The sequence below is a fragment of the Aulonocara stuartgranti genome (genome assembly GCF_965226115.1).
Source record: "Aulonocara stuartgranti genome assembly, chromosome: 10".
NCBI lineage: Eukaryota > Metazoa > Chordata > Actinopteri > Cichliformes > Cichlidae > Aulonocara > Aulonocara stuartgranti.
Window position 1 is genome coordinate 22,746,013 of NC_138946.1, and position 15,376 is coordinate 22,761,388.

Sequence of the window (15,376 nt, forward strand, 5' to 3'; positions counted from 1 at the left end):
TAGCACGTATCTGAAGGTTGCTAAGAAACTGGTTCGGAATCCCTTTCCTGGTAACAGACATGATGACAGCATGCATACATTCCTGCCGCAAGAAGAAAACACTTGCCAAAATTTACATCTTCTTTAAATAAATAAATAAAATAAACCCGTTCTGTTGAGTTCTTTTGAAACAGTATAATGAAACCCTTCTGTTGTGAATTTCTTTACACTTTGCTGTAAGCCACGAGGCAGTAGCACTGAATTCAATTTGACTCCTGTCAATAGCTGCTCAGTGGCAGTGCAAGCGCAAAACTGTGGCCATAAAATCCCAAACAAAACACCCACATCCTGTCTGACTGTATAACCTGTGCACCAAGGCTTGACTGAAGCCGTTGGCTGCAGGATGTTTGGTTCATGCTAATCCCTCGGCTCCTGAGGCCTGGCTTTTGGGTCATGTGGGAATGAAGGCAGCAAGCGGCTGGCATACAGCTCAGGGTCCTGGCTCAAATCCTCAACTTGGCACTAGTATTAGTATTAGAATGAATATGAGTATTAGTTTAGGTCGGTGTTGGGAGGCAGAATATGAAAACAGATGTTGATGGCAGGCGGGAAGGGGGAGGGACTCACTGGCCTGAATGAATGATGGGAAAGGGGGAGGGCAGGGCGATAGATGTAGTGTAAGTGTATGTATCTGCTGATGTTGACGTATCTGTTTACCGGGTAATTTTCCTCTTCGTGTTTCTCTTCTCGTTGTAGAGCTGGAGCTTCCCAAAACCCCTGATGTACTATTTTACTTTAGATGAGGTCTCGCCTATTAAAGCCTCACATGCGCTAATCAATGGAAAGCACCAATTAGGTTTGTTAATGAGAGATAATTAAAGAAGTGTGCTGTGGCTAAATTTAGTCTGGCACAAGAGGACAGTTTGAAGAACGAGGGAGCAGGGAGGAGAAGGAGGACAGAAATGGGAATATGATGGCAACAGAGGCAGCTTCCGGTCAAAATTCACAAAAATAGACTGTAGAGAGTCTAGTGGTGTATACTATGTGTGTATCCTTTACTATAAGTGAAACCCACAACAATACACAACAGAGCATAAAACTTAGTGCATAAACCTAAAGTTTAGTACTCTACACTTAAGTACACACATTTATTTTATATGCAGTGAATTGCTTTTCACACCCTGCAAAGCATTTAAAGGTACTTGTTTAAGAAAAATTCAAGTGGCTGTCAAGTTCCTCTTCTGTTGTGCTGACCTTTGATAAATGGAAGGACTGCCAACGAGGATGAGCCGGTTAACTCATATAGCCTTTTGTCACAGTTTTCCTCCTTACCGGATGTGGTTATATCTCACAGTAGAGCTGCTACTTCACTCTAAGTACTGTAAGGGTTGTGTTTTGAATTTCTTTCTACCAGATGGTGCCAGGCCATAGATGAAGGGGTTATGTTGGTGTAAAGTGCAGTGGTTCATCAGCAGCTCAGTCAAATAGGTGTGAGCAAAGGCCAAGGCCTGATGTAGTACGTGATGCAGATGTTCTCGCTGTAGACTGTGTTCTAGGTCAATCTGTGTTCAGGTCGAGACAGGCTATTTTAGGGCAGGTGATTCTGTGTGTGGGTTGGGCTTTTTGCAGCTGCCAATCACATCTGCTCTAGTTTATGCTTCAGCAACAGTCTCTTCTTGCTGTATCTCGCTTTGACCTTCCGCTCCATAACCCCACTTTTCTTTACCCTAGAGTTTATTCCCTTCCTGGCTGTCCATTCAACTCACCGGCTTTGATGCGAATGTTGGGGCTGCGGATCTTGCCGGCCTGGTTTTCCGCGGTGCAGAAGTAGTCATTGTCGTGGATGTAGCTGTTGTAGGCAGAGGGCGAAAAGGGGTACAGTTGCAGCGTGCCATTGGCGTGCACATGCCGGATGTGGGGCACGTCGTAGATGTCGTCGCCGGTGGCCAGGTACCAGCGCAGTATGGCACTGGGGGTGCCCCCTGCTGGACAGGGCAGGGACACCCCCACCGAGCTTGAGTAGGTTACCCTCTGCAGGGAGGCATTCACAAAGTACAGCCTGGTAGAGCCCACATCCTCACTGTGTACTGCAGGGGCAAACATACAACACATCATCACTTAACAGGCAGAGATGGAAGTAAAGAGTCAATAACAAACACCTGTTACACGCTGTACACATGCTGAAAACACACAATAGTGTCAAAATAAACTTATCAGATTTCAGCAACACTGATTTAAAGCATTAAGCACCACAGTAAAGTGAAAATGTTGGACAGACAGGGAATGTCCTTCAAATCTGTGGCAAAATAATCATAACAAATGTGTGTCAAATGTCCAGCTGCAAACATCAGTCACATGATGCAGAAAGCAAGGGATTTGGGCCAAAGTCTGTGATGGTTTAGGTGGATCTGGGGGTGGGAGAGGAGGAGCCTGTTACCTCCATACAGTTCATGTACAAACACATAAAGACAAACAGAAAGCAAGAGAAAGAGAGGGAGAGAGGAAGGGAGCATGTAGATAGGTTATGTGATTGGAATTTCTATGCCAGACGCAGAGATTTAAGTCTATTTAATCTCCTTACATATTTAACACACACACACACACACACACACACACACACACACACACACACACACACACACACACACACACACAAACAGGAATGGTATTCATTGGCACTCAGATTAAACACATACACCTCCAGCACTGAGAGGACAGTGAAAAAAAGGAATGAGGCAGGCCCGTCTCAAATTTGAGGTCAGTATAGGAAAGATTAGAAGAAAAAATGGAAGGGAGACACCGCACAGATGTGGATGTTAATTCTAAATTATGTCATCTAATACAAACTGTCCACCAAATGGTCACCCTTGTACAGCTATACTCAGAACAGGAAGTCTTTAAAACATCACCAAAGGTGCTAAACGATACTAAAGTATCAAGAATTTCGATCAAAACAGGTTAAACTTAGCACTCAGTTTCAAATAGATCCTACAGATGTTCCTCTGAATAGCCCTGATATCTAATACTGCTTTTAAAGACTGAATTTAATCAGTAAAACTGATCAAAATGAATAACTTTCTCATTGTTATAATCACATTCACTGATTCAAATAAATGTATGTACGTATTTATTTAGGTGAGATCACTGACTTTTATGGGTTTCTCTTTTTTTCTTTCATATTTATTCCTAATTTAATCTCCTCCATATATCTAATGCACTCATTCATTGCATATCAATAGGCCCAAAATGTTTTCTGATGCAGTTACATAACAGATCTGATGACAATCTGCAAAGCCTTTCGAGAAAATTGGCTTGGGGAAAAAAACACAACTGCTGAGCGTATTGGAGCCCAAATGGATTGGAAAATATCTTTTTTTTTAAACGTAATTTAGCACAAAATTTCTGATGTGAATAAATAAAACAAAATCAGAGCTATAACAGTAAACCTCATATCCGGTGATATAAGCACAGGACTTTCAACTAAGTTATTTCATTTACTTTTGTCACTATTTTATTGATCACTTTGGTCAACAAGATCTTACAATGGGAAAAAACTTTCAAATCGCATTTTTTTAACAGTCCTCAAAACCCATGAAAAGAAAGGCAGGTATTAAATACTTAGAGGTGTCGGTGAGGGAATATTTGACATTTTTGCTTGTTTGGTTTTTTTTTTGTTGGTTTTTTTAACCGAATTTTTGCCTTTTTTTGTAATTTTTGCTGGATTAATCACAAAAAATGTTCATCCTATTAGGCTGTTCATTAGCCATCTCATTGTTTCAGCTTTAAGAACCGGAAAACGACACAAAACGACACTATAATCTTGATCACCTGAGTGTGTTTTTGACATCAGATGCACTTTACTGTATAAAAGTTTATAGGAAGATTATAACAAACAACAATGATCACAGCCAACAATCTTCAGATGTTTTAATACACAAAATATTTCATTATTTGCCATCGTTAATGATCTAATTATAATGGTAATTGTTTTGTATCAACTAAATAGAAGTCTTACTGTGACATCATTTTTTAATAATAATAATAATGCAACCGTCATATAAGCCTAATAAAACCCAGAGTGGTTCTAAGTTTTTTCATATTGTTGCAGTGATTTTCAACTTATCAAACTTATCTTATTATCAAAGACATGATATAAACTTATCACATTAAATCTTGAGTGGAAAAAATCTGCATGTGATCATACAATGCATTTCTTTAGTTGGGAACATCCAACCTTTCGAGATTTTGGGCATGTAGTCAGTGAAGGGTGGCTTCAAGCTATGGGTGATGTTTACGGTCAAACATTAACAAGTGAAGTCTGGCAGAAAAAATCAACACCATCAACAGTATCATCATGGTAGGACTAAGCTCAATGTACCAGATCGAAGAATAATGCAGCTATCTTATCCATTTAGTGGGGTTAGTCAATAATTCCAGCTTCCTTTTAAAGAAGTGCCACTGTCCCTGATGTAGGGATTGATAAATCTGGGCAGCATGTTACAGATGGTATATGAAAATGTGTCTGGCAGTCCAGTGGTGGGCTGCAAAAACCAGGTCAGACTCCCTCCCCTCTGCAGATTACTGGTAATGGCCCCTGAGCATAAAGCCCATATTAAAGATTGCAATATCTATAATCTTCCAATGGGGGGACAGTACTAAAGTACTAGAGTGAGGGGGTCACCCTGAGCTTGGGGGGCTGGGCATCAGGAGAACCTCTCATACAGTAGATTATATGGCCTGGGGGCGTTGGCACCAGGCGGGGCTTGGGAGCACTGGGACTGATGGAGCAGGAAGTGGAATACGAGGCGATCAGAGTACTTCCACTCCCGAGCTGGTCAAAGCCAGGCAAACTGCACGTGCACTCAGCTGACATAAACAGACATGCAGACACATAAATACATTCACATACACATCCCAAAGTAGCTCTCAGTGCTCAGTCACACTGGGGGGTGGAGGAAGCGGGTTGCCATGGTGGTGCTGGCACTTGAAAGCTGTGACTGAATATAAAAAAAAAACAAAAAACAATGCAACAGTCTACCCTAACAACAATGACCCACTGAACAATCTAAATTTAGAAACTGCAAACAACCAAATCCCATAGTCTGTCACACTTTTCCAAATATGAACAGCTGCTGAAGTGAGCAAATATGTTTAAATGGAAAAGATTCCAAACTAAGCACAGCCACACATTACAGCTCGGTTAAAAAAAACATGTTTTACTCACTGACATACCAGAAACTGCTATTTTGTTAAGTGTGTGAGGGACAGCATTATCATCCCTCTCCACCAGGTGCACTCCAAAGCTGAACTGGCACTGGTTTGTGCCAGACTGGCAGAGTTTCCACTCAATTTAAAACTGACAGATGAAATGTTACTTATGACCTGTGCCCGTGTACAAGGCTTGTGTAGCAAGCATCAAAATGCCAACAACACTGTAAACACATGCGTTTATGCATAGCTTGTAATGGTTATCCCCAGGTGACAAATGCTATGATGCAGAAGATGAAGACTAACCTTGGCCAAATGCAGACAGTCCACACTAAACTATTCAACATGTTCATAAAGACAAACTTAACTGAAACTGGTGCAGTGCAAACTAATTATATAGTGTTAATATTGTGTGTGGTGATATTATGTTAATACAGGGACAGCAAATGTTGATATTTTTTTAAACAAATGAAAATACTATCCAACACTGGAGCATAACGGCTCAGTCAGACAAGTAAAAACAGGACAGGACAGCAACCTCCTTACATCTACAGTGTAAATGCCAGAATTAAGTTGTGGTGACTAAGTGATTGCCCAGAGCTTGTCTTGGTCTGGCAAGCTGACTTGGTATCAGTCTCTGGTTATATTCATAAAAAAACAGTTGTAACATTTAAATATCAATTTCTGTCTTCGTAGACAGCAACAGATATGTGATTTTTTGACGATCCATCAGTTAATTGCTATATTATCAGAAATAGATTGAATATGATTGTCAACTTGACAATCAATCACAGACTGATATCAGACTCAGTCTTACTGCAACATTTATACTAAAGTTCATTAATCAATCAATCAATCAATCAATCAATAATGAATAACGGAAGTGACACAACTTACATCACCCATAGCTTGAAACGGATATTAGAATAGAATAGAATAGAATAGAATAATCCTTTAATTGTCCCACAAGGGGAAATTTGGTTGTAACAGCAGCAAGAAAAACACATATACAAACAAACAGGACAGAAAGGAAAACATACTATTTTTTACAAACTTACATCAAGTCAATAGTTACCAAAAACAGAGTACTGTACAGTAGGGCTGGGCCATATCATACCTTTCACGGTAATAACGGTACAATGTTGGGCAACGATAAGAAAATGAAATATCGCGATAGAATATGCGTAAAACGCGCATGCGCAGTGCCTTTGTTTTCATACGCACATGGTGGAAAAAGCATGGCGGTGACGGAGAATGAGAAGGACGAAAGCGGATTGTTGAATGAAACTGATGAACCAGAATTGGTTTGTAAAAATGCTGCAACTTCAGTGGTGTGGAACTGGTTTGGCTTTCGTCCGTCAGATACACAACAAAGCACTATTTTTGGTAGAGCATGCTAGCGGGTCGTCGTTATTACCGTGTTGTTTGGAAAATACGGCACACTTAAAATCAATCCTTTGATTTTTCTGAAAATCGACAGTGCCCTTTATAATCCCGTGTGCCTTATGTATGAATTCTGGTTGTGTTTACTGACCTCGAAACGATTTTATGTACACGGCGCTCGAAAATCTGTCAAATGTTTTAGTACGACTTTGCTAAGCTACGAAGCCGCAGCGCTTGATGGAGTGTCGGAGCATTACGGCTATCGTAGGCAGGCGCCTCGCGGAGTGATACGTACTGTGCTTCAACATAATATTACCGTGTTGTGTGTGTATAACCTCTTCTTAAGTTTTGTGGATATTATACATGGTTATGCTGAGGATATGTCGGCCAATTTCCACTGGAAATGCCTTTTGGTTAAACTGTCAGCAAGGATTTGCATTTGCACTGTTAAATTTTTATATAACTTTAATGCAGATAAAAAAAAAACAGCTGCTTGTTTAAGTGAAAATACATTGATGTTGGTTTTTTTTGCACTAATAAAGTTGTGGAGTTGTAAAGTATTTTGTCTAGTATCAATTATATCGTCAGTTATATCATTATCGCAAATTTTCAAATGTATATCATGATAAATATTTTTGGTCATATCGCCCTGCTCTACTGTACAGTAATTAAAATTAAATAAAATTAAATACAGATAAGAGGCAAACCCAGGTTGTAGTGTGAATCGGTTGATAAAATAGTGCAAGTTACAGTGCTGATGTAAACATCGGTGTTTGTTGGGAGCAGTTTTGATTGTAAATTGGATATTGACAAAGTTTAACTTTGAGAACATAATTTGGAGCTGAAAAAGATTTTTAAAAATCTCAATATATGCTATTGCAATACTCATCATATCACAAAATGTTAAAAATCCCATTAATGTCACATTTTGAGTATCGTATTTAGATAATATCACATCATGGGGTGTCTGGTGATTCCCACCTCTAAATGCCTATTGTGCTTACTCCAAATTAGAGGACAAAAAAAAACAGGGTAGTTGAATAAAACCTCATTTGATCACATATTCATATAGAGTTCCACCAAGTGCCATTAAAGAAAAAAGCATATTTTCTGAGGGTCCAATGTGAGGGTTTCAAATGTTTATTTGCCCAAATAAACCCCCAAACACCAGACATCTTCTTCCTACGGGGCATGTCAGAACATGTTCTCAAGCATGACACACAAACTGCGAAACTGTTTGCCAAATTGCCATCCCACCCCTATTTTTATCCCCTCCCCCAAAAAGTTGAGTTATAAACTTAAAATTCAGCACAAATGCAGGAGAAAACTTTTGTTTATTTCTCATGATATTTAGTTTCTAAATCTGCTTTGCTCTGACCTCGGTAAACACTTTCCCGCTGACTTTATGGGCATCGGTGATCATATTGAAAAGAAAATAATAAAATTGTAAATCTTGGTCATACTGTGTTTCAGGATGGAGGATTATCTGTAGTAGGAGTTTCTTCTTCACAGTTAGACCTGCCCTTTGTCACATTTGTTTCTTTGCAACTGATTTTTGCCTTTTTTAGGAGCCATTTTTCTGCAAAATCACTGTATCGTGATATCATTGTTATTGTGGGCGCTGTATCATGAAATCATGAGTTGTGATTTCCAACCATAATAAGAATTTAAGTCTAGCAATATGTCTACAGACATTACCCTAATAGCAGTATTGACCAAAGCTGTGGGGTTTCAGTGTTGTTGCTGCTGTAGTTCAACTGCACCCAGGAGGCTTCATCAAGCTCGTTCAGACACAGCACCAGAGAGCAAAGCAGCCCTCACTGGAAGGTGTTGGAGCACCGAAGGCACCGCTGGAGCTAAAGCTTAGGCTGTCAGAGTCACAGCCACTATTTTATACATCCTGCCAGAGAGTCACGCATGAATATGTATGTCGAGGAGGCAGAAGTCATAACCTATGCAAGGTTTCATCATGCATAATGCAGCTGATCTACGCCTCTCCAGGACGGGATGGGAGTATGCACAGGAGTGCATGCACACACAAGCACACACGCACACACACACACACACCTGACGTTCATAACTATATTGTAATGAAGGAGGAAAAGAAACTCTTAAAGTCCCATTCAGATGTGCCTGCAACCAACCATCAACATATTACATCCACAGGTTGCTTCTCTTCCTCTCCCTCTTTTTTCACCCATTTCCATCTTCCCATTCCTTCCCCAGTGCTACAATAATTTTCACAGCATTTTCATCTTTCATTAACTGGTATGGCACGTGCAGTAAAGGTCAAAAGCAGGATTTACATTTGCCATGGCATATGTCAAAACCCTTCTCCCGTCCTCTCCTCCAGTTCTTGCTATTTTGGAAACAGGTTCACTTCCAAGCAGACTGTGGCTACTACACCGACTACACTCCTTGCCTGCCACCTCTCCATCACTCATCCTGTTTTTGCGACAGAAAGTTGTGAGTTGTCTTTTGATAAGGGGGCAAAGGGAGTGCAAATGTGTGTGGAAACAAAGCGGCACAGGATGCACTAGAAGAAGACACACTGGCACAAGAGGTGTGAATTGAATATTGGTGAGATATGGGGGGGGGATAAAGATAGGTGTAAGCTTAAGGATAATTCTCAAGGGTCTGGCATAAGTAGGTGGCTGGTGGGTGGAGAAGTGTGCGTGTGTGTGTGTGTGTGTGGAGGGGGGGGGGGGGGGTTGTTGAGGTTACATCTAATCAACGAAGGGGTATCGCTGTTCCCCACCCACTGTCTTTCTGTACACCCTGTCCCCAACAATATGCTCCCCACTGCACCCACCCCCACCACCAACCACCCCCGAGTGTGCTGTGTCAGTAAAAAAAAAGTGTGCTACTTCAGCAGTCCCCTGGGACCTGCTCCCCCTCACATCAAAGCAGCCAGTTTCTCTCTTAATGTGAATATCAAATCTGTGGATCACAAGTCCCAGCACAGTCTGCATAAACTGCCCCTCCCCCAACCTTTAATTCTGCCTAGTGATGAGGGAGAAGAGAGGGAGGGGAGTTACTGCGAGAGGAAGCGATTGAGGGAGGGAGAGACGGAGAGAGAGAGAGAGTGAGAGAGATGGAGGTAGAGAGAGGGAGATCCAACAAAAACAACTACTTGCTTCAGAGATTTGAGATTTGCTGAACACTCCCTCCTTCTAAAAATGTGCAGCGCCGGCATCCAATAAAATTTGGAGGAGGTCTGGATCTGTTTGGCACTGTGTTTGGTGCTGTTACACAGAGTTCTTGTTGGAAACAAAAAAATTAAAAAATAAACAAATTTCTTACTGTAATTGATATTTGTTTGCACCCTTTTTCTCTTGTTTTCATTGATGACTTCTTATTTATAAACTCATTTGCATGTATAATAGATTTCAGGGCGAATGGGAGAGCAGGATGACAGTGACAGAGCTGTGACGTCCTATTGGTGAGCTGGGAAGTGCAATAACCCCCTTTTTTTTTGCTGCCGAACACCAGCAGTTTCCCCACCATTTGGCAACGAATTTCTGCAGAAATGTTTTCTTTGTTAAATCGTCAATGATACGTGGGCTTTGTGTTGCTAAATAAAGTCTGATCAGTTATCATTAAACTCTTGTATTTTCATTTTTTTAAATATATTTTTCCTAGAAATGTCTATATTCATATTTCAGCTGTGAAACATTTCAGTTTGAAATAAATAAGTCAGAATTTGGGTATTTTTACTGTTCAAAAGGGCAAAGTCACTCGGAAAGCTCTTCACTTTTCCTTTAACCTCTTTAAGTTTTAATTTTACATTCTTAAATGTGAAATTAAATGATGCCAGGCTTGATCTGGTTAAAAAAGGGCAAATAAAATGGAGGCCTGGGTCCTTCCTGAGTGATGATTGGCACCCCTGTGGACCACGCATCTCTGTCATTGAGTGGTGCATAAAGCTCAGATTGCAGCTTTAATTGTGTAGCCCTGCAAAGAAGCACAGGGAATTGGGCTGGGAAGGGAAAAGGGGGGATTTTTTTCACATTTCTATTGGCAAGGGGGATGAGCAACGGAGAGCGCAGGGAGCAGGTTCACCTTAGCGCTTTACACACCTCCAATTAAAATTTGGGATATATCATTCACATGCTATACATAAAATTTGCCATTTTAATTAATTAGATTTCATATTAAAATTCAAAACAGGCCTACAGCAGGCCTTACACATGAAACTTGATTTTATAACCTGCTAATTAATCCACAGTTACACTGAATACGGTCTGTGGCTATAATTCATTAGCAGCAAAATGAAAATACCTAATTTCACTTTAAAACCACCAGTTAGCGCTATAAATAAATCCTCGTTTAATTGCAAATAATGCTAATTGTAATGTATGTATGTGCTTTTCTTTGAACATTTATTACTTACCCTACGTCCTGCTTGTCTCCTAAACCCTCCGACATGATTTAGTACCCTTTAAAAACATTATTCGTGTATAAATTGTGTCGTAAAGAACCTTATATTTAAAACAAATAAGTAAAATAACTTCGAGTTTCAGGAAAATTCAAAACACAAGCTAACAACCAAACCAAGAGGGACGTCCCAGTCACTTGCCCTCCTCCACGCGCCCGCCAACACAAACACACAAACAAGAACCCGGGGCGCACGCGCTGGCACACGCGCGAACACTACCGCGGGGTCCAGGTGCGCTATTAGCGAGGAACATGACCGGGCAAGTCTATAATCTGCACCCACGCCCCTGGAGTTTCTCATTTGGTGAAATAAATTTGCGCATATATTAATACGATTCCATAGAAGCCAGCGAGGCAATGAAGTGACAGCTTTCAAACTGAATAATTTATTTGTATGAATAATCAAAATTAAATCTGAATAAAAATCATGTAGCGCATATAGCTAAGTCATATTATTGGATAACTAAAAAAAACCTCAATAAATTAATTAGTTAATTTAAAAAAAAATAGAAAGACAGAAAATATCACAACTTAAAAATGGCAAATGGACCTAATGGCCTACTTGAGATCGTTTGCACCGAGAACGGCCATATTCCTTCTTCCTGTCAATCCACCGTATCCCGGACTTTCTGCTAAATAAATTTACAGCTTCTCAGGGCCACTGCTAATAAGGAAAAACAATGTTTAAACAAGTCTCTAAATAGATAGGCTACACAAAGGCCTATAAAATGCTCTCATCTAGAGATGGTGTTGAATTTTGGTATTTTGGACTCAGATTTGTTCGGGATTATTATAATGCACTGCAATAGCAGAAGATCAACTTTGCAATAGGGTCAGGGATTTGCTGCATATACTGAAGAAGAAAGGAAAAAAACCCAGAATCTATTTAAACAAATGCAACTCCGGTTTTTTTTTTTCTTTTTACATTTTCAGACAGAATTAAAAAGGGGGAATTTTCAAAAGGACCAAATAAATTAAATAAGGGGGAACATAATCTGAATACACTTAATTATGGCCTTTATGTGGGTGGAGACCTATTAAACTAATAAGGCCATTCTAGGAGAATGGGCCTTTTATTTGTCATCCATTTTAAAATGGGAACAATTTGTCATCACACAGGAAAATCAATTAATACCCTTTAAAATCTCGTCCTGAAAAAAAAAAGAAAAAAAAGAGAGAGCATCTCTGTGGAAGCGAGCGCCCGCAGTCAAATACAGCCCATTAAAACAGCTGCAATTAGCAAATGCTACACAATGAAAGCGTCAAGATTTCAAAAATCACGCGCATCCAACCCCTTTCAAAAAAAAAAAAAAACTTTACAAGAGGGCAACATTTTGAGGGGAATGTGTTCGAAAATTGCCAATCAATTTATGTAATTGCAGGCCGCTCCATGTTTTCATTTCTGTCTCAACCCTCCCTCTATATTTGCACCTCATTCTCCCTATTCAGCCATTTTACATATTCATAACTGGAGTTGGTAATGCGAAAACAATCCGTGCTATCAGCACCATCTGCGAGATCAGGGTCCGCTGCATAAAACCACTACACATCCAGGTGAAAAAAAAGCACTTCACACCTTTACTTTCACACATTTTCTACTTACTCAACGCGGAGGCTTTATGCATTTTTTTTTTAATTTAAATGATCTTTTGTTTTTTCAACAAATTACTCATTACAAAATACTCGATGATGCACCAAAAAGCAAAAGCCACAAATCATCCAAACCATCACATGCATCGTAATCCTCTTCAGTACATTTCATCCAACTTAAAAATATAAATAGAAAGAAGGAAGAACTCCAGCATTCAGTATGAATGGTGTGAAATATCCCAAGCATTTCTTTTTTTTCTCTTACCTTCTTGGAGAGAGTACAGCAGGAGTAAAGTTACAAGCCACATGCCATAAATAGCAGGTATATATTTCAGGAATATTTGGCAATCCTGGCAAGTGTGAGGCGCGTTTTTTTGGCCAGGCGGGTCTCCGTGCTGGACTGGCGACTGTGCTCCCCGGAGGTCTCTCCAGCCCTGCTGCCCCGCTAAGCATGGAGGGGAAACGAGAGGCGCCTCAGCCCCGCCCATGTCCCTCCTCTCCTCCCAAGACTACAGTGCATACAAATCCATCCTCCCTATACTGATCAAACACAGCGGAACGATGGATTGCAGCTAAGCCGATGGTTAGTTTTAGGCGAACAGTGTGTTTTATGGACCAGTTGTGTCCAAATTGTCACACTGTTTGAGCGGTGGAGCTGCGCACACAGATCTGTTGGCACCTTTGGAGAGCGCACCCACCTGTGCGCCCCTGGTGATCGCCTTTTCTTTGCGCAATGTGGAGCTACAAAAGCCGCCTAGAGAGTAGAAATCTATCACTATGCTTTCCTTTCAGTTTAGGCTTTAATCACAGGGCCGAGACGCTGCAGATGTCAGTAAGCCACAACTGATTTCTTTTTCTTTGTCTTTCAGAGTCGTGCATATGCGTAGACATTTGCGCACAGAAATGCACTGCAGACTGAAAGAAAGGAGGAGGTAGTAGCAAGGTGTGGGGCATGACACTTTAGACTGCGCCGCAGGTAAATGAAACGAAGGATAAAAGGTTTGAGCGAAGCCCTCACGGATTGTGATTAAGTTCCTACATCGCTGCTTCGCCCCTTTCGCTCCGCTCCGTGTCGCGATGTGAAGTTCCACTGTTCACAGAAATGAATGGAGAGAGGCAAGTTGCAGGACACTCCCAGTTCATGGAATATTTAAAGTCACTGTGGATTCTGGCGGTGAATCTGAAAAGTGATCCTCTGCTTGGAGCTACACATCAGTGTGCATTCAAGAAGCCAACAGAAAGACCGACGATCTACACTTATGAAAAAACCCAATAGAAAATTAATCGAATTCAGCAAAATTCGGTGTAAAATGTGACGGAGTGACAAATTTACTTTGCATATTACAAAATAATAATAATAATAATAAAAATCTATTATCAAGGTTTTTTTTCGTTTTTGATTCTGGGTTTTTAAGGTAAACATTAAGACTTGCCCTTCACTATGAAGTGAATCAGATGATGTGATGTGACGATACTTTAATTTCGAGTTACAACTTGGAGGTCTTTGGAATTAAGAGGTTTTTTTATTGCTCTTTTGTTGTTGCGGCAAACAGTTGATTAAAAGTGCTTGTAGTGAAACTACCCGACCAAATATTGTTTTTCTCTAATAATAATAATAATAATAATAATAATAATAATAATAATAATAATAATAATAAATCATCTCCTAAATGTTTAATAACAGTTTCCACATTCAAAAAAGTTGCAGTAGCATCCAAAACAGGAAACAGCCTATGATAGAAGTGGCACAAGTGCATCTATGCGTGTTTGACACTAAAGGGGTCATTAAAACAGTCTATGTCGAACCTGTTTTAACTTGGAGAGAAGTCTGTCAGCCGGTATCCTCTCCACCCCTCCCTGAGTCTGCAGAGGCTGCTGTGCTCTGATCTGACCCGAGGTTTGAACATTTAATTCCACATGCAGGTCACTACTGACATCTGCTGGTGGAACTAACATCAGACATGTAAACGGCTCATTTGAGCAAATCTCCTCACAGTGATTTACTATTTTGGCAACTTCTCGGCCTCCTTCACTTACATATGCACATCTTTGGATCTGGTATTAAAAGTTCCTTGGAATCAAGTTCATACTTTTAATTATATAATTTGACAGAAGGACCAAGCCTCAGCTAACTTACTAAGTAAGCTAAGTTACTTTTGAGCCTCTGAAAGCAGGAGACTTTGTACAAACTGTGTGTATAGGGATGGCTGTTATTCCTAAACAATCAGTACATATTGTTTTGGCAAAACCACTGATCGTTTGATTTAAAAACCACTATAGTTGTGCACAATAAATAGGTGTGGATTAGTAATATAGAATACAGAGAATACAACAAAGCTATTAAAATGTTATTCTGCTGTTACCAAAAAATAGAACCATCTGAAGCCTGAGTGCTCTGAGGGATCAGGTCATGTATGTTCATCTTATTATTTAAAATTTCTGCCATCTGACTTTTAACTTTAAAATGTCTGGAGAGAAAATTAAAAAAATGTTTGTACCCTTTAAACCACAAACCTCCAGATACTACACTTCCCATAATTCAATGTGATACAATTTTTAAAACTTAATCCAGTTTTATGCAACCATTATGTAGATTTAATGGTGTTCCACAGGCTATGAGCTCATTTTGTGACCAGAAAGCTATCAAAATCACAGAATGTAAAAAGGTTCCCTTAAAGCAGAAATTAAAAGATAATTTAAGGATATAAACATATTGTTGCTTCCACTTATTAAAGTTATTATAGGTGGCACTTTAAATGTCAGAAACACGGTGTTTAAC

The 15,376-nt window shown here is 40.0% G+C and overlaps 1 protein-coding gene across 2 annotated transcripts in view; it reads right to left on the reverse strand.

Moving 5' to 3' along the window:
- Positions 1–13,085, reverse strand: part of LOC309715536 (cell adhesion molecule DSCAML1-like) — a gene marked incomplete at its 5' end in the record, with an annotated part of 54,146 nt that extends 41,061 nt beyond the window's left edge. For both annotated transcript variants that reach the window (XM_082548737.1, XM_082548736.1), the window contains 2 exons: positions 1,746–2,066; positions 12,863–13,085. In XM_082548737.1, coding sequence (XP_082404863.1) covers positions 1,746–2,066; positions 12,863–13,085 — 544 coding nt within the window. The remainder of the gene's footprint in view (positions 1–1,745; positions 2,067–12,862) is intronic.
- Positions 13,086–15,376: the final 2,291 nt, after the last annotated feature.